This window comes from Oncorhynchus kisutch, linkage group LG15, assembly GCF_002021735.2.
Source record: "Oncorhynchus kisutch isolate 150728-3 linkage group LG15, Okis_V2, whole genome shotgun sequence".
NCBI classification, from domain to species: Eukaryota; Metazoa; Chordata; class Actinopteri; order Salmoniformes; family Salmonidae; genus Oncorhynchus; species Oncorhynchus kisutch.
The window spans coordinates 73667476-73691469 of NC_034188.2; the positions used below are offsets into that span (position 1 = coordinate 73667476).

The following is a 23994-nucleotide window of genomic DNA, read 5'->3' on the forward strand; positions in this document are numbered from 1 at the left end:
TGCTAAAATGTATGACGCCTCCTCTACTCTTAACCATCTCTCTGTCCTAATGGCAGAAAGTCAACAACAACAAAAAATGTTTTAGTTTCCAAAAAGCGAGATCGGTAATTGGTGTGATGTCCTTTCCAAAAGCACCATGTAGGCCAAGCCTTTTACCTCCAGTCAGAACACTGCTACACTAAAACACTGTTTAAAGGGAATCGCTGCATTAGGGGTTTTTGGAGCAGACACACAAATGCAAGCTTGATGACCGTGTATTATTTTACCACACACACACACAGACACACACACACACAGACACACACACACACACACACACAGACACACACACACACACACAGACACACACACACACACACACACACACACACACACACACACACACACAGACACACACACACACAGACACACACACACACAGACACACACACACACACACAGACACACACACACACACACACATACACACACACATACACACACACATACATACATACAGAGGCTTTCCTGAACAATCAGTGAGAGCTGAAGAGGTGAGCTGAGCACTAATTCTGTGCTTTAATCGGGAATACATTTCCTTACACGCGCACGCACACACACACACACACACACACACACACACACACAGTAGTTCGCTGAGATAGAGGATGAGTGAGCAGTGGCTTGTTGTGTAGGGCTGGGATATACTGGCGCTCTGAACCAATGGGACTTCCTGAGTTGTATGAGTGACAGTCACTCTGACCGAACCAATTTAAGGTTCCTCAGATCACCATGGCAATGGAATGATTTAGATTTATTTACAAAAATGCCCTTTTCCTGACATCGTCTGAAAAATAATGGAAATAAACGTGGAATTTTGCTTTAGGAGCAGCTATGACAGGAAAGCAAGAAGTCCGATATAATTACAAAGACAAGAAATCATGTCAATAACAAACTGTATCACAGTATCCCCTTTCCAAGTCAAATAAAACATTTTTTGTTCACATTTGTATTTTTTTCCCAGTATACTATATCACACAGTGATAACAAAGAAAGGAGAAATCTACAGCCACGTTAGCTTCGTGCAAAAAACACATACACTGGCACGCCGCATAGGCAAAGATTAAAGCAAAAACAATGCATACAAAAATATAGAAAATCTCCAATGCAACTCAACACCTCACTGAAAACTAGCTTTCTGTCTTTGAACAACAATTTCTCTACCAAACAGCATCTCTTTCACCAAATGGTCACTTCTGGAACATTCTATTTGTGTTTTTGTCTTTGAAGGCCTAGACCATTGGCCTTCCATATAGGAAACCATAGAACCAAAAACAGAATCCGGTAGCTGTAGTATGTCATTATGACGGTTAGTCATAATGATATTCAGAATAATTATAATAACAACAACATGTTGAATGATAGAAAACTAGTACAATAAAAGCATATCAAATACATATTTCCTGTCACTTTTAAGACATTCCAGCATTTGCTCATAACTGTTGGTGACAGGTTACATACGGTAGTTTGGCATACTCAGCAAGCCATGCCCAGAAGGATGCTAGGGGTCGTGCTCCCCTGTTCAGACGTTGCATGCATCATCCAATGGTTGTGTGCCACATCATCGACGTCAGACACCAGATTGGTGCAGCATATGATGTGGTTAGCTGATACGTAAAATAACTATCCAGATTTAGGAAGATCTGGCACGCGTCAGCAACGCCTGGGAAGAGGAACACGGCTTACATCTCTTGCAAAAGAGAGGAGGGGTTTCAGGTTTCAGGATGCAGTGGAACCTGTCCACCAATGGGATACATTGTATCTGGGTGGTGGCGGGGGAAGGGTGGGGTTATACAGAACAGCCCAAACTGCAAACCGACGTGCTCAAGACCAGGTCAGCACACAAGTTCAGTTCAGCACTTGCAAACACATGCAAAGATATTTCATAGTTTTAAGATTCTGTCTATTTCTGTCTTTTTTAGTTTTTAGCAGTCTTTCGCTTTCTTGTTGTGTGTGGGTGGAGCACTGAACCCCACTGGCCAATCCATGGGCTTCTTACTGAAACCACAGACCAATTGTTGGGCTTCTTATTGAAGGCTGTGACAGCCAGTCCAGCTGTCCTGCTTCACATTGATAGAAAAGATTGTTTGGACGCCTCAAGACAAAAATATATTGATACATATCAAATGGTCAGGGGGCAGGCGGGTGGGGGATCAACATGATGCCATAAGGCCAGGACAGAGGGGTTACACTGCAGTAAGACTTCAAGTCATGAAAACATGCAGACAGGTTTAAACATGTCAGAGGCCATGTGAGGGACGGAGAGATGGACAGGCTTAACATATCAGAGGCCATGTGAGGGACGGAGAGATGGACAGGCTTAACATATCAGAGGCCATGTGAGGGACGGAGAGATGGACAGGCTTAACATATCAGAGGCCATGTGAGGGACAGAGAGATGGACAGGCTTAACATATCAGAGGCCATGTGAGGGACGGAGAGATGGACAGGCTTAACATATCAGAGGCCATGTGAGGGACAGAGAGATGGACAGGCTTAACATATCAGAGGCCATGTGAGGGACAGAGAGATGGACAGGCTTAACATATCAGAGGCCATGTGAGGGACAGAGAGATGGACAGGCTTAACATATCAGAGGCCATGTGAGGGACGGAGAGATGGACAGGCTTAACATATCAGAGACCATGTGAGGGACGGAGAGATGGACAGGCTTAACATATCAGAGACCAAGGGAGGGACGGAGAGATGGACAGGCTTAACATATCAGAGGCCATGTGAGGGACGGAGAGATGGACAGGCTTAACATATCAGAGGCCATGTGAGGGACGAAGAGATGGACAGGCTTAACATATCAGAGGCCATGTGAGGGACGGAGAGATGGACAGGCTTAACATATCAGAGGCCATGTGAGGGACAGAGAGATGGACAGGCTTAACATATCAGAGGCCATGTGAGGGACGGAGAGATGGACAGGCTTAACATATCAGAGACCATGTGAGGGACGGAGAGATGGACAGGCTTAACATATCAGAGACCAAGGGAGGGACGGAGAGATGGACAGGCTTAACATATCAGAGGCCATGTGAGGGACAGAGAGATGGACAGGCTTAACATATCAGAGGCCATGTGAGGGATGGAGAGATGGACAGGCTTAACATATCAGAGGCCATGTGAGGGACGAAGAGATGGACAGGCTTAACATATCAGAGGCCATGTGAGGGACGAAGAGATGGACAGACTTAACATATCAGAGGCCATGTGAGGGACGAAGAGATGGACAGAATTAACATATCAGAGGCCATGTGAGGGACGAAGAGATGGACAGGCTTAACATATCAGAGGCCATGTGAGGGACGGAGAGATGGACAGGCTTAACATATCAGAGGCCATGTGAGGGACGGAGAGATGGACAGGCTTAACATATCAGAGACCATGTGAGGGACGGAGAGATGGACAGGCTTAACATATCAGAGACCAAGGGAGGGACGGAGAGATGGACAGGCTTAACATATCAGAGGCCATGTGAGGGACAGAGAGATGGACAGGCTTAACATATCAGAGGCCATGTGAGGGATGGAGAGATGGACAGGCTTAACATATCAGAGGCCATGTGAGGGACGAAGAGATGGACAGGCTTAACATATCAGAGGCCATGTGAGGGACGAAGAGATGGACAGGCTTAACATATCAGAGGCCATGTGAGGGACGAAGAGATGGACAGAATTAACATATCAGAGGCCATGTGAGGGACGAAGAGATGGACAGGCTTAACATATCAGAGGCCATGTGAGGGACGGAGAGATGGACAGGCTTAACATATCAGAGGCCATGTGAGGGACAGAGAGATGGACAGGCTTAACATATCAGAGACCATGTGAGGGACGGAGAGATGGACAGGCTTAACATATCAGAGACCATGTGAGGGACAGAGAGATGGACAGGCTTAACATATCAGAGGCCATGTGAGGGACAAAGAGATGGACAGGCTTAACATATCAGAGGCCATGTGAGGGACGAAGAGATGGACAGGCTTAACATATCAGAGGCCATGTGAGGGATGGAGAGATGGACATGCTTAACATATCAGAGACCATGTGAGGGACGGAGAGATGGACAGGCTTAACATATCAGAGGCCATGTGAGGGACAGAGTGATGGACAGGTTTAACATATCAGAGGCCATGTGAGGGATGGAGAGATGGACAGTCTTAACATATCAGAGGCCAAGGGAGGGACGGAGAGATGGACAGGTTTAACATATCAGAGGCCATGTGAGGGATGGAGAGATGGACAGGCTTAAAATATCAGAGGCCAAGGGAGGGACGGACAGATGGACAGGCTTAACATATCAGAGGCCATGTGAGGGACGGAGAGATGGACAGAGAAACAATGGATGAAACAAAAATCAATGACATTGGTTTCCCTGCTCTCTCTCCCTCTCCTCCTCCTCCTTTTCCTCCTCTTCATCCTCGTCCAGAGACACCACCCCGGAGGAGGCTACGTCTGAGACCTTCCTGTGGGTGGCATAGTCAGGTGGGTACACCTCGCCATCTCCTTCTCCCTGGCACACGGTGCCCTCGTAGTCTTTGCAGGGCGTATCGTCGTCCTCCCCGGGTGACAGGTAGGTCTCGGAGTAGGTCACAGAGTAGCAGGGCGATTCCTCCCCCCCTGGCCGGCCCCTCCCACCCCCTAGGCTGTTGAAGTCCCCTCCCCCTCTAACCCCCTGCTCCACCCTCTGGAGGCGGGCCAACAGCAGCTCCTCTCCCCCTTGCAGGGCCGAGAGGATCTTGGCAGCCAGCTCGGCGGCGTTACCGTAGTTGTTGCCGCAGTGATGGGTGAGATCTCGCAGTAAGGGGTGTTGCTCGTCCAGGCTGCAGAGGCTGGAGCAGATGGTGTCTGTGGAAGTGGGCGAGGGCCTGTCTCCTCTACCTGCTCCCTCGCAGCACGGCCCCTGCAGACCCAGGTGCTGACACACCTGACTGTGAAGAAGGTCCCTCAGGTAGGAGGGCACCTCTGAGGGGGTTCAGAGAGGGGGAGAGAGGGGGAGAAGAGAGACAGTGAGTGTACTGAATGACCCTGCCTATTGTCCTACCATGCCTGATGAGGTCAGGTCACGTGGTCAGGAAAAACTATGAGCCCTACTGATGAGAGAGCAATGTATAGTTATGGAATGACAGCAGACACGTTAAGTAGTCAAACTGACTTATCAGCCTATATCTGGAAAGGGTGGATTTTATAGGATGCAAGCTGATCCTAGATCTGTGCCTTTGGGGCAACTTCTCACCCATATCGTGTTACGGAATAAAATACGTAATACTAAATTAAAATAAATTACATTATCAAGTAAAACAAAACAGTCATATTTGGTGCAGTGGAGTAAGCAATCAGCATAAAAGCATTGGCATCCCCACAATAGTACACACAAACATTCACAAACACACACACACTAAATGTATAGTCCACTCACAGAACCAACAAACTCAACCCCCCCCCCCCCACCCCCTTGTCTGCAGCAAAGGAATCAATTTAAACTTGCATGTGGGACATCAAATTGCGCCGGGGAACAACATTTTTTGTGAGAGAATGAAAGTAGGGCACTGGGACAATCAGAGTTTCAGACAGATTCATCACCACACAGTTAGAGGAGACAGGGAGGTGGGGGGATGGGGAGAAAGGATGTGCAGGACCTGGAGTAGGGGGTAGCAACAAATGAAGGTATTAGAAGGGAGGACCATGTATTCTTCAGTGATACTCCAGTTGTAATAGGGTAGTATTGGCTCAAATTTGAAAGTTTAAAAAGTTGGTATCGTATTGGAGGTGGTCTGATTATGATATTTAGAGTGTGTGTGTGTACGTGTGTGTGTGTGTGTGTGTGTGTGTGTGTGTGTGTGTGTGTGTGTGTGTGTGTGTGTGTGTGTGTGTGTGTGTGTGTGTGTGTGCGTGCGTGCGTGCGTGCGTGCGTGCGTGCGTGCGTGCGTGCGTGCGTGCGTGTGTGTGTGTATAGTACCCGTGCTTTGTGTTGTGGGCTCGTTGGCGGGAATGAAGTCCTCATCATAAGAGTCGTCATTAGAGTCATCTCCATCCACAGACGACCAAGCTCTCAGTTTAGCCTCCGCTATGGCAAACTGCTCCGCCACACCTGAAACACACATTTGTTAGACATCATATTCACCAACATTTAATACACACACACATACACTCACATACAGGTTAGACTTAATTTTAACAAAAATTCAATACACACACATGCAAACACACACATTCACACACAGGTCAGACATCGAGCCCTGTCCCTGGGTGCCCATGATGACGCAGGTATATACTTTTTGATTGACAGGTCTTTTCTGTGGAAGACAGAGTACAGGGATAAACTGACATCACAGCAAGGTTCTAAACCGTAGTGGTCGTAGATCATACAAACATACAAACATGTCAGCTGGGTATATATGCAAACACTGCACATAATTAACACACACAAATCACAGGTACAGTGCATTCGGAAAGTATTTAGATCCTTTGACTTTTTACACATTTTGTTACATTACAGCCTTATTCTAAAATTGATTTGAACACATTTTTTCCACATTAATCTACACACAATACCACATAATAACAAGGAGAGAACAGGTTTTTAGACATTTTTGCAAATGTATTACAAATAAAACAGATACCTTATTCAGACCCTTTGCTATGAGCCTCGAAATTGAGCTCAGGTGCATCCTGTTTCTATTGATCATCCTTGAGATGTTTGTAAATTGTGGTAAATTCAATTGATTGGACATTATTTAGAAAGGCACACACCTGTCTATATAAGGTCCCACAGTTGACAGTGCATGTCAGAGAAAAAAACAAGGTATTGTCCATAGAGCACCGAAACAGGATTGTGTCGAGGCACAGATCTGGGGAAAGGTACCAAAACAATTCTGCATTGAATGTAAGAAGTTAAATGGAAGAAGTTTGGAACCACCAAGACTCTTCCTAGAGCTGGCCCACCCAGCCGAACTGAGCAATCGGGGGAGAAGGGCCTTGGTCAGGGAGGTGACCAAGAAACCAATGGTCATTCTGACAGAACTCCAGAGTTCCTCTATGGAGATGGGAAAACATTCCAGAAAAACAACCGCCTCTTCAGCACTCCACCAATCAGGCCTTTGTGGTAGAGTGGCCAGACGGAAGCCACTCCTCAGTAAAAGGCACATGACAGCCCACTTGGAGTTTGCCAAAAGGCACCCAAAGGACTCTGGCCATGAGAAACAAGATTCTCTGTTCTGATGAAACCAGGATTGAACTCTTTGACCTGAATGCCAAGTGTCACATCTGGAGGAAACCTGGCACCATCCCTACGGTGAAGCATGGTGGTGGCAGCGTCATGCTGTGGGGATGTTTGTCAGTGGCAGGGACTGGGAGACAAGTCAATATCGAGGGAAAGATGAACGGAGCAAAGTACAGAGAGATCATGATGAAAACCTGCTCCAGTGCACTCAGGACCACAGACTGGAGCAAAGGTTCACCTTCCAACAGGACAACGACCCGAAGCACGCAGCCAAAACAATGCAGGAGTGGCTTCGGGACAAGTCTTTGGTTGTTCTTGAATGGCCCAGCCAGAGCCCGGACTTGAACCCGATCGAACATCTCTGGAGAGACCTGAAGATAGCTGTGCAGCAATGCTACCCATCCACCCTGACAAAACTTGAGAGGATCTGCAGAGAAGAATGTGAGAAACTCCTCAAATACAGGTGTGCCAAGCTTGTAGCGTCAAGTTTAAACAGAATGAGGCTGTAATCACTGCCAAAGGTGCTTCAACAAAGTACTGAGTAAAGGGTCTGAATACTTATGTAAATGTAATATGAGTTTTGTATTTTAAATACATTTGCACAAAAAAAAGTTAAACCTGTTTTAACTATGTCATTATGGGGTATAGTGTGTTGATGGATGAGGGAAAATAGTTTAAATCCATTTTAGAATAAGGCTGTAATGTAACAAAATGTAGAAAAAGTCAAGGGGTCTGAATATTTTCCGAATGCACTGTAACACAATCAGAAATGTGAGATTGACCTCCCGAGTAGCGCAGTAGTCTAAAGCACTGCGTCGCAGTGCTAGTTGTGCCACTAGAGATTCTGGGTTCAAATCCACAGCACGGCTCTCGACCTTCGCTTACGTACGGAAGTTGCAGCGATGAGACAAGACTGTAAATACCAATTGGATACCACAAAATTGGGGAGGAAAGGGTAGCAGGTAGCCCAGCGGGGTGGCAGGTAGCCCAGCGGGGTGGCAGGTAGCCAAGCTGGGTGGCAGGCAGCCCAGCTGGGTGGCAGGTAGCCCAGCGGGGTGTGGCAGGCAGCCCAGCTGGGTGGCAGGTAGCCCAGCGGGGTGGCAGGTAGCCCAGCGGGGTGTGGCAGGTAGCCCAGCGGGGTGTGGCAGGTAGCCCAGCAGGGTGGCAGGTAGCCCAGCGGGGTGTGGCAGGTAGCCCAGCTGGGTGGCAGGTAGCCAAGTTGGGTGGCAGGCAGCCCAGCTGGGTGTGGCAGGTAGCCCAGCGGGGTGTGGCAGGTAGCCCAGCGGGGTGTGGCAGGTAGCCCAGCTGGGTGTGGCAGGTAGCCCAGCTGGGTGGCAGGTAGCCCAGCGGGGTGTGGCAGGTAGCCCAGTGGGGTGTGGCAGGTAGCCAAGTTGGGTGGCAGGCAGCCAAGTTGGGTGGCAGGCAGCCCAGATGGGTGGCAGGTAGCCCAGCTGGGTGTGGCAGGTAGCCCAGCTGGGTGGCAGGTAGCCCAGCGGGGGGTGACAGGTAGCCAAGCGGGGGGTGGCAGGGAGCCTAGTGGTTAGAGCGTTGGGCCAGTAACTGAATGGTCGCTAGTTTGAATCTTCGTGCCGACAAGGTGAAAAATCTGCTGATGTTTCAGAGCCAGCGTTCCGGAGAGACAAACTGACCAATCACCTCCAATCACTGTCACGAGCTAGCCAATCACAAATTACCTCTTTCTCTCCCCTGCTCCAATGGCGTTCCTTTCCTCATTCCTCTCCTCTCTTTTGTATTCCATCCAATCCCTCTCTTTTCTCATTCCTCTCTTCTCATTTATTTCTCCTCTCTCTCCCTCAGCCACACGCGTTCCTCTCCCTTCCTCATTCATCTCATTTTCCTTTGCATTTCAATCTAACACTTTTTCACCTCAATTCGATTTCGCTCTCTCTTTCTTTCCCAATCCCTCTCATCTCATTTCTCTCTATTTGCCTCTCCGCTGTTCTCTGCTGTCATGTGTTCTGTATTCATGTGTTGGTTCACACAGAGATCGATTCTCCCATTCATATTCTACTGTGGCTCAACCCTAAACTCAGCCTTCACACACAAGGAGGCCCATCCTCCAACACATACCGCTAGTCTCTTTCTGTTTCTCATTGTCTTTCTCCATCTTATACACACAAGGTTTACATCCATGCTGCTTGAGTGCGTGTTGGTCCTGCAGAGATTGGCTCTTCTCCCATTCAGACATGATAAGAACAGCACACTCCCAGAACACTTTGATGGCCTCTTCAGAGTAAACTAAGGGAACTGTAGCCCTGCACACAGTCACACACACTCAGTAATATTTAACACACTCACACCGGTACAAACACACACTGAAAAGTACACTGTTCTATTTCCCCTCTCACATATAGTCTAAAGTGTGAGAGAGATAAAGAGAGAGAGAGAGAGGGGGAGAGAGAGAGAGAGAGAGAGAGAGAGAGAGAGAGAGAGAGAGAGAGAGAGAGAGAGAGAGAGCCATTGAATTGAATTGAGAGAGAGTGTGTGTGTTGGCACGTGCTGGTACATCAATAGGACAACCCCACATGGACAGAACCACCACTGTAACTCCCATTCAGCAGACTTAATCTATCATACATACCATATACAGTGCAACCTTCCGACACATTTACCCTTGTGCTCTCTCCCATAATTGAAAACAAATCACTTCTACAAAACAGTCACACACTTACACTCTCCCATATACAGTACAATACATTCACTGTAAAGTCACCCAAGCCCAGCTAAAGTTCAAAAGGAGCCAGAGATGTCAGGACTTTGGGGTTCTGACAGAGTGGACAGGCACATGATGATGATGTAAGAGGAAGTGAAGGACAATTGAAATAACTCTGGGGTTAGCTGGATGTGATGGTAGAATCAGAAGGGGGTATAAGTGTTTGCATGCCTGTATGTGTGTAAAGGGGCATATTAGATGTGGAAAGGAGAGGATAGGAGACAAAAGGAGATGAGGAGAGGAGAAGAGAAGAGAGGAGAGGAGAGGAGAGGAGAGGAGAGGAGAGGAGAGGAGAGGAGAGGAGAGGAGAGGAGAGGAGAGGAGAGGAGAGGAGAGGAGAGGAGAGGAGAGGAGAGGAGAGGAGAGGAGAGGAGAGGAGAAAAAATCAAATAAAAATGAGAGGAGACGAGGGGCACAGAGAAAAGTGCTCAGTCACGCCGGCACTAGCCAGGAGCAGAACCTTACTGTGCAAATTAACCTTGAGAGGCTGCACTGCAGGGAGGGAGGCAGACAGGAACAGAGGAAAAAATAGTGGCATAGAAAGAAGGGGACAAAAAAACTGAGAGAAAGAGGAACTTTGCACAACATTTTAATACCTCAAGTCATTGCTGCAAAAAACATTCTCAGTCAACTTACCTGTTAAAGTAAAACTAAATGATCGTAATGATAAACTGGGTAGGGCTACTGACCTGCAGCGAAGCGGGCCTCCTGTTCTCCCTCAGTGAGGTCAGAGTAGTTGTTGAAGTCAGACTCCAGAGCTGCGGGGGTGTCAGTGGGCTTACACCAGCCCTTCCACTCTATCAGGTGGGCCACCCTGCCCTGGGCCATGCCTGTGGGCCGTGTCACATGGTCCTTCATCGCCTGGGAAATGCCTAGAGGTCAAAGATTAGAGGGTAAGTGTCACATACATGTAAAGTGTAAAGAGAGTGTGTGTGTGTGTGTGTGTGTGTGTGTGTGTGTGTGTGTGTGTGTGTGTGTGTGTGTGTGTGTGTGTGTGTGTGTGTGTGTGTGTGTGTGTGTGTGTGACAGGTGGCTCGTTACGTGTGGAACAGGACTGACTTTGACGCTGTGGACCCTGACACCACTGACTACCTTATGGGTAAAGGATTGTAGTATTCTGTCCATTTTTCTGTGTATTCTGGAAAGCTGAGTATTTGAAGGTCACGGCCAACATTACTGCTGATTCTTACTGTATATCAATAGACAATAGACACTGTGTTTGTGCGCAATGCTCGTATTTACCATGTAATGAAGATCTGGCTAATGCCGCAATCTCTTGAATGGTAAGTGCTCTTCTCGATTTTGGTAACATTTCAACGGTGTCTTCAACATTTACCTGTGAAGGAAAAAACAACCATTATTAAAGGATGACTCATACACTACATTAATGATGGATGGCAAGCAGTGGAGGCTATTATACACATGTACTGTACATGCTATGACTACCAAGAAATCCTTTCAAACGGATCTAAAAGAGCACTCATGTTTTCAAGGTAGAGAAAACGCCTGTTTTCATTGTTTTTACACACACACACACACACACACACACTGCACTAATGATATGAAGGGCCATTGAAAGAATATTATGATGAAACTACAGAACAACCCCCCTCCTCTCTACCCTCCTCCCTTGGTCTGGTCTATCCATCCTCTACTCTACTCCATTGGTCTGGTCTGTCCATCCTCTACTCTACTCCATTGGTCTGGTCTGTCAATCCTCTCTACTCTACTCCCCTGGTCTGGTCTGTCAATCCTCTCTACTCTACTCCATTGGTCTGGTCTGTCAATCCTCTCTACTCTACTCCATTGGTCTGGTCTGTCAATCCTCTCTACTCTACTCCATTGGTCTGGTCTGTCAATCCTCTCTACTCTACTCCATTGGTCTGGTCTGTCAATCCTCTCTACTCTACTCCATTGGTCTGGTCTGTCAATCCTCTCTACTCTACTCCATTGGTCTGGTCTGTCAATCCTCTCTACTCTACTCCATTGGTCTGGTCTGTCAATCCTCTCTACTCTACTCCCCTGGTCTGGTCTGTCAATCCTCTCTACTCTACTCCCTTAGTATGGTCTGCCTATCCTGTAAAGTCACACCGCAAACATTGTATCTGGTGTTGACACGCGCTTTTATTCAGCATTGCTTTTTATAGCCTAGTTTCGTCCACGTGTCTATAATGTAGACAGTTAGCTGATCCCACGTCAATCTCAGTTTGCGCTCTCAATACTGAAACGTTTTGAAACAGTCCGGAAACAGGGGCTCTGCGAGCTCAGATGTTCCCGCGCTGGCGATTATGTCAACCACTACTGAGAGACGTGAAAATCCTCTAGCTCAGCAGAGAGACCCGAGCTCCCTCATCACTGAAGAAAATCTGGGAAATATGTCATGCCTTCGAGTTTCACATGACCCCAGGCGCCACTGCACTTTACACCACCGTCACCCCTCCTACCTCTTCACCCACTCTCCCCTACTGAACGAGAGCTGAGAGCTCGGAATGGCGAAGGCATCCCCAGCATTCATCCCCACACAGGCGGGTGAAGATCATGGCACTCTTGTGCTTCACATGCACGGAAACACACACATATCCATTTTGTAAAATAACGAGGACATGCCCGGTGTTTTACTGACAAGCCATGGGCTAATCTGGCACAGTCTAGTGAACAGAAAGCAAGGTGCCGAGGTTGCCATTACTCAGTTTAAAATCCGAGACTCACTTGTGACATCCACTGTCGTTTCTGTTCAACCATTCCTTTACCATAAACTCTCTATAGTGATGACAGGACTATGAAGCATTCTCAACTCAGATTCCGCGTATCTGCTCGGTGTATTGAACTCCCGATCTTCTCCAAAACTGCAGATGTAACTGATGTGAAACGGCTAGCTAGTTAGCGGTGGTGCGCGCTAAATAGCGTTTCAATCGGTGAAGTCACTTGCTCTGAGACCTTGAAGTAGTGGTTCCTCTTGCTCTGCAAGGGCCGAGGCTTTTGTGGAGCGATGGGTAACGATGCTTCGAGGGTGACTGTTGATGTGTGCAGAGGGTCCCTGGTTCGCGCCCGGCGAGGGGAACGGTCTAAAGTTCTACTTGTTACACAGACGCAATGCCAAGGGTTTCATACGAGATCTCGCTGTCGAACTGGAATTTATTTACAACTACTGCCCTTATTTTACGAATAATTAAATTGAGAAAATATTATATTCAAGTTCAATCTGCCAAAATAAACTAGGATGGCCCAATGGGTTGCCAAACAGGTGCCAGAATGACGTGTATATAGCGACAGGGAGACACAGCAATGCCCTACTACAGGCTTTAACACTTGACAGCTCTAGTACAGTTCCTTTGAACTGAATACGCTGATATCACAAAAACAAACGTACGCGTGCACACTGGCTACATGCACACATACACGCAAGAATAGGCTTCCATAGCTACAAAGCTATTGGCATCAGTGACATGTAGTCTAATAATAACAGTGTTCCTTCATCCGTGACAACGCCCCTTGTTTTCTCGCAGATTAGCAGTTTTTCCATAGAAATAGGATGCAAATCGAGTCCCTCTTCTCTAACATACTACGCTGTGTGTGTCACGTTCTGACCTTTATTTCCTTTGTTTTGTATTTAGTTAGTATGGTCAGGGTGTGAGTTGGGTGGGCAGTCTATGTTTGTTTTTCTATGATTTGGGTATTTCTATGTTTCGGCCTAGTATGCTTCTCAATCAGAGGCAGGTGTCATTAGTTGTCTCTGATTGAGAATCATACTTAGGTAGCCTGGGTTGCACTGTTTGTTTGTGGGTGATTGTCTATGTTGTAGCTTCACGGTCCATTTGTTTATTGTTTTGTATACAGTGTCAGTACTTTCTTTATTAAAGATTTACCATGGACACTTACGACGCCGCATTTTGGTCCGCCTCTCCTCTTCGGAAGAAGAGGAGGAACACCGTGACAGTGTGTGTGTACTGCGTGTATGTGCTGAGCTCGCCTCCTCGCGACCCTATGCCTGTGTACTTCGAAAACGGTTGCTGAACTTTCCACTAAAGGAGCATTGCTATAGGAACCGATCACCAAGGAGCAATTTCTCGCAGGAAACGTGGATCTGTGATTCATAGATGACGTCACATGCACACGGATGGCCACGGATGGTTTTTACTCCTAGTCTCAATTTAGCTATACATTCATATGTTCCTCTGGAAGACTAACGCCTCAAATGCGTTCTATAGGTTTCAGAGGCGACACTGTCTACAAACAGATTCGACATCTATATTGCTTGTTGAACATGGAGAGAGGACGATCCGGCACGCGTGCACCAGCGGAGCTTCTGTATGGCAATGGGCACGCTGGCACGGCTCTGCGACAGTGCCTGTAGGGTCACCAAGCGGCAAACAATTATAATGGCCCTGGCCGTTCTATTCCATCGCCGAGATATTCAATAGAGCGGTGTAGAGAGAGGAGAGAGAGAGAGGAATATTTTGGCGGTGCTAATAATCTCCTCGTTACAGCAGCCACGCGCTGGCTCATTGCGACATCCAGATGGTGCGCGCTGATCGATACAATGAGATGAGACGGATTCATCATTAGCTTTGAGTGAATTATTCCAGCAACCTGCTAAATTCTATTTACTTCTCTATAGCCTGCATAAGACTGTCAATAGAGAGAGATAGGCATATAGAATCTGTGAGCAGGTTTATTGCATAATTGTTTCCACCTCTAGATAGGCCTATACCTGAAATTGTTTAGGTATTGCCTAATCAATCGTGGCGGTCAATAAATAATATAGTATTCATAAATGGATTTTATATTGTAGATATGAGATAGTAGAGTAGTGGCCTGAGGGAACACACATAAGGTGTTGTTAAAAGTATTGTGATAATATTTTAAATTGTATATAATTGCCTTTATGTTGCTGGACCCCCAGGAACAGTAGCTGCTAATGGGGATCCTTAATAAATACAAATAAATCGTTACAGAGAGCTACTCCGAAAATAACAAACGGATTGGGGACAGCACCTGCTCATGCTCAATCAAACCAACCCAATGTCAACGTGGCACTGCGGCCAACCATCCATTTGCACAAAGCCAGTCAGTCAGAAGTGCTGAAGCCTACACAGTAATTGAGACTGCAGCATTGGCGGCCGAACTGCTGCCGACCCTACCGTCCAACTCTCCTAAGTAGATCTGTTTAATTGCATTTAGGCCAAGGAAAAAAGGCATTACACTCAGTGCCATTGAGATTCCCAGTTGAAAGCTGCATTAGAAATTAATTGCTAATTACTTTGAATTACTTCATATAATAATTAGAAAACTAACTGGTGAACATTTACTGAAAACCAAAATGGAGGACCCAAAGCGGAATCACTCGTTCACGACTTGGACGGCTTAGTTAATTAGGTAATTATTAAACCAAAAAAGGCTGAGAAAATAATGTTTTGCTTCACATCGCGAATTTCTAATGACTTCGAAGAGAATTCAATTCAGAGCTAGGCTACTGTCCGTTTTGATTATCTGGGTGCCCCTGCGGTCTATTATGGGCGACCCCATTGCATTAGACAGAATATAAACTACACATAAACGAGTAACACGGGGGTTTATGTAATAGACATATTCCAGATAGGCTACTGCGGTTAAAACATATAAACATATTGGTGACACAAATGTTCTGTTCAGAACTGCTGCTTTAGGCTGATGGAATATGATGTAAACCAGGGTCGCAACTTTGGTTTTAGAAGTGGGGGGGACCTAATTATTATTATTATTATTATTTATTATCCAGTCAGATAAACACTCCAACCAGCCTACCAGACCGCTCGGAGGCGTCCACGTGGTCCTAAAGCACACCGGCCTCGTTTTGAATCACATTCCAATGATAAAACTGGTGGGGACAGAAACGCAATTTCAGAATGTGGGGGACATGTCCCCATCTCTAGTGAAAGTTGCGCCCCTGATGTAAACGAACCCAGTATAACAGCGATGAACAATGATGTTCCGCCTCATGTAGCGCGTTATTGAGTAAACAGTATAGGCCTAATCAATAAGCATTCCTCCAGTGAAAACATCTCCTGTGAGAGAGGGTCGCGCTTGAATGCACAGTGTATGATAGCTGTAGCTGGGCGGCAGGTCCAGGGGACTCGGAGGTGTCACGTCACTATGTGTGGACCGAGCCAAAAAAAAGTGTCAAACTGTGACAATCAGTGTACCTAGGGGCGTGTGGAGAATGAGTCTGTGAGCCAAGCAGATCCGGGTGTTTCCGAAGAGCGCCAGGTCAGACACTGAGTTTGCTTCGCTCCAGTCCACGTAGGACCGTCGACTGCCACTGTCAAAGGGAGAGAACGTATAGGTGAACTGCAAATCAACATGCCAAGCATGCCTCGAGAGGGACTCAGGAGCCACTGCAGGGGCTAACCCAGAGGGAGCGTTTAGAATGCTCAGCGGGCCATACGTGGTATTTCAATGTAGTGTCCCTTAGATAAGGCCGATTATTAACCCCAGTTAGTACCTATTTAGAATAGTAACGCAAACAGGGTGCCCTTGAATTGAGATACCACGGGGGGCTATCCGAGGGGGGCTCTCGTCGTGCACATCAAATTTGCAGTTATGCCACGTCATGCAGGCAAGGCTCTTATGTCGTTTGTATTTTTTTCAACACAGACTAAGCTATAAGAACGACAGAGTAGAGGGGGCCAGTTATCATCCCTGCTAATCAAATAAAGCAGAGAATATAATATGCCATCTCTTTATGAAAATACACATTTTGTTTTCCACCTGGCGGCATGCACTTCAACCGCCCTCCATTATGAGTGCCAAGGCACTAACCAATAGGCACAAATGGAAAAAGACTATGGGCACGTCTTGCTCTAGCGAGCTCATATGGCACCATCCCTTCAGCCACCTTCCTCAGGCTGGAATTGGCACTGAACAAAACCTAATTGAACAACACCCCAGAGAAATAGACCGAATTGGCCTTGTTGTTTCATAGTACACAATCTCACACTCATTCATGCAAATATGTACAAAAAGTATTTCAGCAGATTTTGTGCGTTTTTGTGTGGCTTAATTCGTGTGAAAATACACACATTTCTTGTGCGACTTCATTCATAGGGAAAAAAAAACATTTTTGGGAGAGCAAACTTTGGGAACAATCTTTTTGAAGTTATTGGAGCAATGCATTTTGGGCAATGGTGTTCTACACTGCCTTTTTTGTGTCTCACATTTAGTTATATAAAAAACAAACGTGTTAACTGCCCAATATTGTTAATCAACCCAGGTTGTCAAAATACACCAAAATACTTATGGTATAATAGTAGCCTTATTTGTATTAATGCCACTGTTGTTTTCTTTGCCTGTTCCCGCTTAATACTTTGGGTTACTGATGCTATGTCGGATTTTATGAGGGTTACCAGATTGGACCAAAAAATCATATTTTTTTTTTTGTGGTATCGATGAAGGTATTTGATTTGGGAATAGTGATACATTTTCATGATGGAAAATGTATTAATAATAAATATGGGGAAACAGAAGACCTGCGGGAAAAAATCTGTTTGGTTTAAATTCCCCTGGTGCAACTGCATGGTATTTGAACCGACAATAGGCCTGGATTATGATCAATTAATCGATATCAATGCAGTTAAACAGGTTAATGTAAAATAATGAATTATGTTGGCTTACACTTATTGCACGTCCAAGGCTTATATGTTATATACTGAGGAAATTGAAACAAAGCATATGCCAGCATTGTAGGACTACTGCCTCTGCCCAGAGGCCTACTGGGCTTTCATGTCAACGGCCGTGAGAGCTCACTTTGCCACGTATGAGCCCTGGTTAGAGTCCCTGTTGCAGCTTTCACTTTCTTCCGCTACACTGGTGGCAGTGTTGGGATCACATCCAGCTCACGTCTAGTTATGTGATCTAGTAGTGGAAAGCACTCTGTTTTTTAACATTGTGTTGGGTTTAATTACATAGATATATCTAGTGAACAATGGATAAGCAACCATGGATAAGCAACAATGGGCATGACAGATAGAAGTAGTCACTACAGGTGTGATCAAGCCTTACATCCAAGTTGCCTGAAGCTCAATGGAAAGTGCTATGCCCTGACCAGTTATTCAGAAGAAAATCCCCTGTGACGGTCTAATTTACATAGGTTAACTTACCAGTGTGGAGCCAAAACAAATACATTATAAGCATTTACAAACTACCTGTTTAAAGTCTTATTACAACCATGGGGTTATTTTGTTACTGAAGCTTATATGTCAAATAACCTGACAATGATCCACATCATATAGGTAGACAAATAATGTAAGTGTGTTGTGCAGCAAACACAACTATCCTTTTTTGTAGGATGCAAACCAGTAATATCAATCACTGTTGCTCCATCCTGTTCTGATCTAATGAGATGGATGTGGGATTTTCTACGGCCTAGAATACAGGCCTTTCCCAGTCATGAAGGACGAAGCTAGGCCCCTCTGGATTCTCATTGGCGATCACTGAACTCAAGTTAGGGGTTATATGTCAGACTCTCCTATACCACTTTGCCCAACATGTTATACCCCATAGGTTGTAAATAAACCCTATTAAAGTGATATAACTTGCATCATTATTATAGGGCTGTGAAACCCATAGTCTAATGGTTTTAGACTGAGTATTTCTCACCATTAATTTACGGATAGCAATTTCCATTTTATAACAGGTAGTGTCCATTTATTTACAGTAGTGTGTTGATTAATTATTGCTTTTTTCAGTGGAAATACAGAATATGTATAACAATACCAAATATACCAAAAGCTGAATCAAGCAGATATTTACAACTATTTAACCATGTTAATCATTACTGAAACATGCAAACTACAAACATTTAACCAGTTAAAGATTATAAATTCATGACAACTAGAAAAAAATATTTTATTAAAAGTAATTCATACAAAAGTCAAAAGTTGGCTATAACATGAGTACAAACAAAGTGTGTGTGTGTGTGTGTGTGTGTGTGTGTGTGTGTGTGTGTGTGTGTGTGTGTGTGTGTGTGTGTGTGTGTGTGTGTGTGTGTGTGTGTGTGTGTGTGTGTGTGTGTGTGTGTGTGTGTGTGTGTGAGAGAGAGAGAGAGAGAGAGAGAGAGAACATCTTGGCCATGTTATGTTATAATCTCCACCCGGCATCTAGGTTTCTTCTTAGGTTTTGGCCTTTCTAGGGAGTTTTTCCTAGCCACCGTGCTTCTACACCTGCATTGCTTGCTGTTTGGGGTTTTAGGCTGGGTTTCTGTACAGCACTTTGAGATATCAGCTGATGTACGAAGGGCTATATAAATAAATGTGATTTTATTTGATTTGTGTGTATTCTAATTTCCCATCATAAAAATGTATCCCCATTCCCCAATCAAATAACTTAATCGATACCACACAAAAAAAAATACAAAAAATCGTATTTTTTCTCCAATTTGACAACCCTCATCAAATTTGACATAGCCTTGTATAAAATGCATTATGAAAGAAAATGTGTAATGTAGGCTCCACAAAAAATGTATTTTCCTATGAATGAAGTCGCACAAAAATGTGTCTATTCACACAAAAAATGCACGAAATCTGATTAAATACTTTTTGTACATATTTGCACGAATTGAGTGCGAGATTGTGTTGTTCATAAACGCTTGCGTCATTACTTTGCACAGTGGTGGTCCCTCCTAGGTAATAGTTTCCATCAGTTGTTCCAATACAAAAACGATAAATATCGATAAATACGATAAATAAATGTAGTTCATTCTATTCGTCAAACTTATCTCTGAAGGAGGGACCAAGGTTGCAAAGCAGAAGCACGGAAATGCCCTACAGGTGTTTCAGCACGTGGACAGCTTCTACTCTGCAGTGCACTGTGTGATCGCTGTTTTCAATTGATAGCTTGTGGAGCTGAGTGCAATGTGACTAGATAATCAACTATGCAAGTGCCATTTAGTAGTATATTACAAAAACATGTCTCTACTGGTAATCAGAGTGGGTCTATATTGTCAAAACGTAAGTTCTCTTTTGCTCTCCTCTCAAGAAAACCGTGTTTAGTTACAGCATGTGAAAATAACAACTCTTGGCTCGATTAGTCGCCGGCACCCATCTCTGCTTTTCAGGCCAGTATAACTGACCTCATCACTCACGAGCTGAAGTTGCTCGCGCCAGGAGGATTCAATATCTGCCATTTAATTGGATGTATTGAGATCAAATGCCTCTGGGTGTTTTGTATCTTGGAATCCATGGCTCGCTCGCTAATTAATGTATTGTTCAGAGGGGTTATGGATGCACGCGTTGTTTTGTAAATTAGATTCATGGAAGGGGCTTGGAAGGCGTTGGTTTGTCATTTGAGCCGGTGGCCGCTGGCTCCCTTTTGATGTGTGTTGATTTCCTACCCTCACACACACAGATTGATGTGGGGTAGACGAGCCATGCACTGCGCCCTCTGTTACCCCCATGGATCACACAGAGAGACCCACACACCTCACTTCCTGTTTCTATGACGACGGAATGACTTGATGCTGAGGTCTTGTTGGTGAGAATTAGCAAACCAATAAACACAAATAGCCTACCAACCGGCACCACTGTCGATCTAAATGCCAATATTTACATGTCTAATACCTGCCAAGTAAACAAGGATTTTCACTTGCCTTTGGGATTGACAAATGGATCAGGTTATGACCTTTAAAAATAAAAATATCACAGTAGTCTCCCCACAACACAAACAACATGTAGGCCCTAATGTAGCCTGATTATATAAGACATAAAACAACAGATGAATCAATCAGTCAAAGTCAAAACCGCATCCCTATGCGATCATGTCTCATTGCAATCTCGAGGATTCTATAAAGGCTTAAATCCCTGGTCCACAGAGCATTGCAATGAAGACCAATCTGTAAAAAAAAAATATATATATATATATATATAGCTAGGACAAAATAAAATAAAAACAGATTCAAAAGCCTATGCAGCCTAGAGAAAACAAATCACGAACGGTTGGTGGGGGTATGATTTGGAGAGTTGTAATCTTATAGGCCTAGCCTATGATTTTTGTCGATTGTCTTCGCAAATTGAATGGTTTACGTCGTCAGATTGTGCAACAGTTTCTCTGCTGCCACGCGTATCGAGAAAAATTAGAGGCTCGCGGACATCCGTCATCTGTGCATACATTTTTTATTTGCTCTAGGCTATATCCTTTATATTTCATGTATGCTTTTTTTCGCCATTTAGGCGGAGATATTAGTGTATTCACGCTGTGCATCAAAGTGCCTCGCTCTCTGTCGTTGTCGTGGAAACAAGAGCTAGACCATGGCGGTGCGACTCCTGTCTTCCATGCTCACTGAAAGACTTAAGAGGAAATCAACATAATTATGTCAAGGCCAGCTGCATTGTGATATAGTTATAATGGGCAAACAGGTGGGTCTTGTCGTGTAGCCTACAGCAACGACAGGTCTGTGTAGACTATTACTGGGGTGACACTGACAGGCATGCACGGCACAGAACGTTACAAAGACAGAAAGCTTGAAGCAGCCCATCTAATTCAGTATTATGAACAGCAATATGATTACATTGACATGTTTACAGTCCTGACAAGTGCTGATAAGCGGTCTGACGATGATAGCACAGTATCCTACAAGCCATAAGCATCATCAAGAGTCTGAAGGGGCGATGACTTGATAGGCAATTAGAGGGCCTGGCTTCCAGATTTATAGGCATATCAAATAAATCATCCCTGGCTTGTTTATATTGCTAACAATATTGTATTTCGCTTGCTGTGGGTGATAAGCGACTGCGTTTGTGTGTGTGTGTGTGCGCGCGCGCATTACATGGATGCGTGCACTGATGGATGGATGTGGGGTGCGTGTGATTTATCGCTAGTGCAAGGCCCCATCAAATTAATCACGTTTCCAGGACCGAGCGAATGAGATATCGGTGGGAAACACCAATGAAGAGGAGATGAAAAGGCACGTTGACTAGGCGGACAGACACTGAGACAGACAGGTGGATCTTGTAAACAACCAGCGGGAGAACAAGACAACTGCGGTGTAACCAAGGAAGCTTGTTTCTCATTATACCCTGATGAAGACAGCTTGTCTGTCGAAACGTTATTAGGTTATTCAATTATTGCATCTGAGCTCCTAGAGTGCGGCTCTCCTTTTCTTTTTCTATCTTGTCTCTCGGGAACAGCAAATCGGTCTGTGGGCTATGTAGCTCATGCCCCAACACAGTGATATATTTAAATTGTGCATTTCCGGACGAGGCTAGCCCCCTATTTCTTGAAAATTAGTAATTACATAGTCAATTCAACGGTCTTATGATGTATGACGGCTATAAAGCCATGTCTGTGGGAATAGCTATTCGAATAGCCCAGATAACATGAAGACAGAACGCGTAGATAAGAGCAATATGCTGTTTTACCTTGCAGCTAAACTGGGTCAACGCAGTCAAAACCATTGTGCCGGCCGGAAGAGTCTTGTCATTCAAACATAAAACCTTTAGCTCCGCATCCTTCAACAGCAGAAAAATCACTTCACTCTCTCCTGACTAGCGCGCTCACCAAAAAGCTATACGAGATCAGCTCTCGCGGCATCTCGATGCCAACACTCACTCCCTCTTCATCTCCTGCAGCTCCTCCAGAAGAAAGCCCCAGTGCTTCGCTATACTCAACAGATTGACTATTATAAACAGATTTCTGGTCTATCTAGAAATCTCTAAACTCAAAAATGAAAACAAAGTTTTATACAGTCCAGTTCAATAAACAAACGACTTATTGCACCTCTTAAATATCCCGTGCACAGGACTCTACAACTCACACCATTCGTTGTATGCAACAATCAGGCGGTCTGGGACGTGCTTTTAGGATCAAAACCAAATTAAAGAACTCTTACCAACTGACGTTTTGGAACCAATAAAGACAATTTTCGCTTCTCACACGAGTAGCTTAACCTACACCTGTTTTCATTCTGCAACAAAAGACCTGAGCGTACCTTATAGATCTGAAGTCTCTCCTGTCTCTCCCCGGAGTCTTCTCTGTGTTCCGCAAGGATACGGCGTGCTGCTCACAACCCTCGAGTGACACCGAGGGCGGGGAAAAGTCCAACCCGTTCTTCCAACTTTTCACTTGCTTTTTGTTAATGCTTGGTTGCTTGTGAGTTCTGCATGTTCTATATGGCTTCTGTGTAGTCTTTGCGCGGTTTTATCATTACAATATTAATATCCAGTGTATTCTATCTGCCTGTAGCCAAACCTTGCCCCTCTCTCCCTACGTCACTGAGGGAAGGATCGATGCCGGTGTTTCAGCACCACCGCGGCTGGACAGCGCACGTCTGCTTGGGCTCTGAGGCCGCGGCAGCAGTATTGGCTTCACGCTCCGCTGCTGGGGGTTCCCCCTCGTTGTCACACTCTAGTGAAATCCACACACCAGCACGGGATCGTCCCGCGTTCTTCGTGTAGCTCTAGCCTAGTAGCGTCACTCGGCCTTGGCTAGCAGAGGAGTTGCAGGTTGCATTGGTACAAAAATCCCACGCGAAAACGGTTTTATACACCAGGCCGAGCTTCCACCTCCCTTTTCGCTCTACTTGAAGTGGAAAGATATCTGATTGGAGGATGTCACGGTGTAAGGACCAGCCTATTTCATAAAGGGTGAGGGGCTAGAAGTGGAGAGAGAATTAACTCGGGATTGATGTTCTCAATTAAAAGTTGCATTTCTCAGCAGATGCGATTTCAGTGAGGGCCTCTGATAGCCCACTGAGATAACGTATTGCAATTTATTAAACTCAACGCATTGATCTAACTCAACTCCTGTGGGTAGGGTCTAGTTAAAGATGCAAGGCGTGATTAAAACGTTACAAGCTTTTAAAGATGAAAGCTTAAAATTGCCTTCCTTTCAAAATGCAACACTTCCCCAAAACGCAGTCTTTTCATGAAAGAATCCGGAATCAGGAGTACATTTAGGTTATTATCCTATTTGTGCCGACATCTTACGGGCAAGAACCTCCCTACCCCTTCCTTCGTTATTCA

At 45.3% G+C, this 23994-nt stretch overlaps 1 protein-coding gene across 2 annotated transcripts; it reads right to left on the minus strand.

Annotated features, from left to right (window-relative positions):
* Positions 1–1429: 1429 nt before the first annotated feature.
* fam131ab (family with sequence similarity 131 member Ab) lies at positions 1430–23469 on the minus strand. Of its 2 annotated transcripts, none has more exons than XM_031791071.1 (5): positions 22962–23469; positions 11246–11339; positions 10693–10875; positions 6007–6138; positions 1430–5012 (listed from the first exon to the last, which is right to left on the minus strand). In XM_031791071.1, exons 2-5 carry the CDS (start codon positions 11313–11315, stop codon positions 4405–4407), a joined length of 993 nt encoding a protein of 330 aa, XP_031646931.1. In that variant the 5' UTR covers positions 11316–11339; positions 22962–23469; the 3' UTR covers positions 1430–4404. The 2 variants fall into 2 exon arrangements, with proteins under 2 accessions (XP_031646931.1, XP_031646930.1); XM_031791070.1 differs by lacking the exon at positions 22962–23469 and adding an exon at positions 22393–22518.
* Between the last annotated feature and the right edge of the window lie 525 nt (positions 23470–23994).

Coding starts and splice junctions, on each gene's coding strand:
- fam131ab (XM_031791070.1), bottom strand. CDS start 22,428: ATGGTTTTGACTGCGTTGACCCAGTTTAGCTGCAAG. Junction 11,340..22,392: donor TGACCCAGTTTAGCTGCAAG/GTAAAACAGCAT, acceptor TTTCCTTCACAG/GTAAATGTTGAAGACACCGT. Junction 10,876..11,245: donor AGCCAGATCTTCATTACATG/GTAAATACGAGC, acceptor TTTGACCTCTAG/GCATTTCCCAGGCGATGAAG.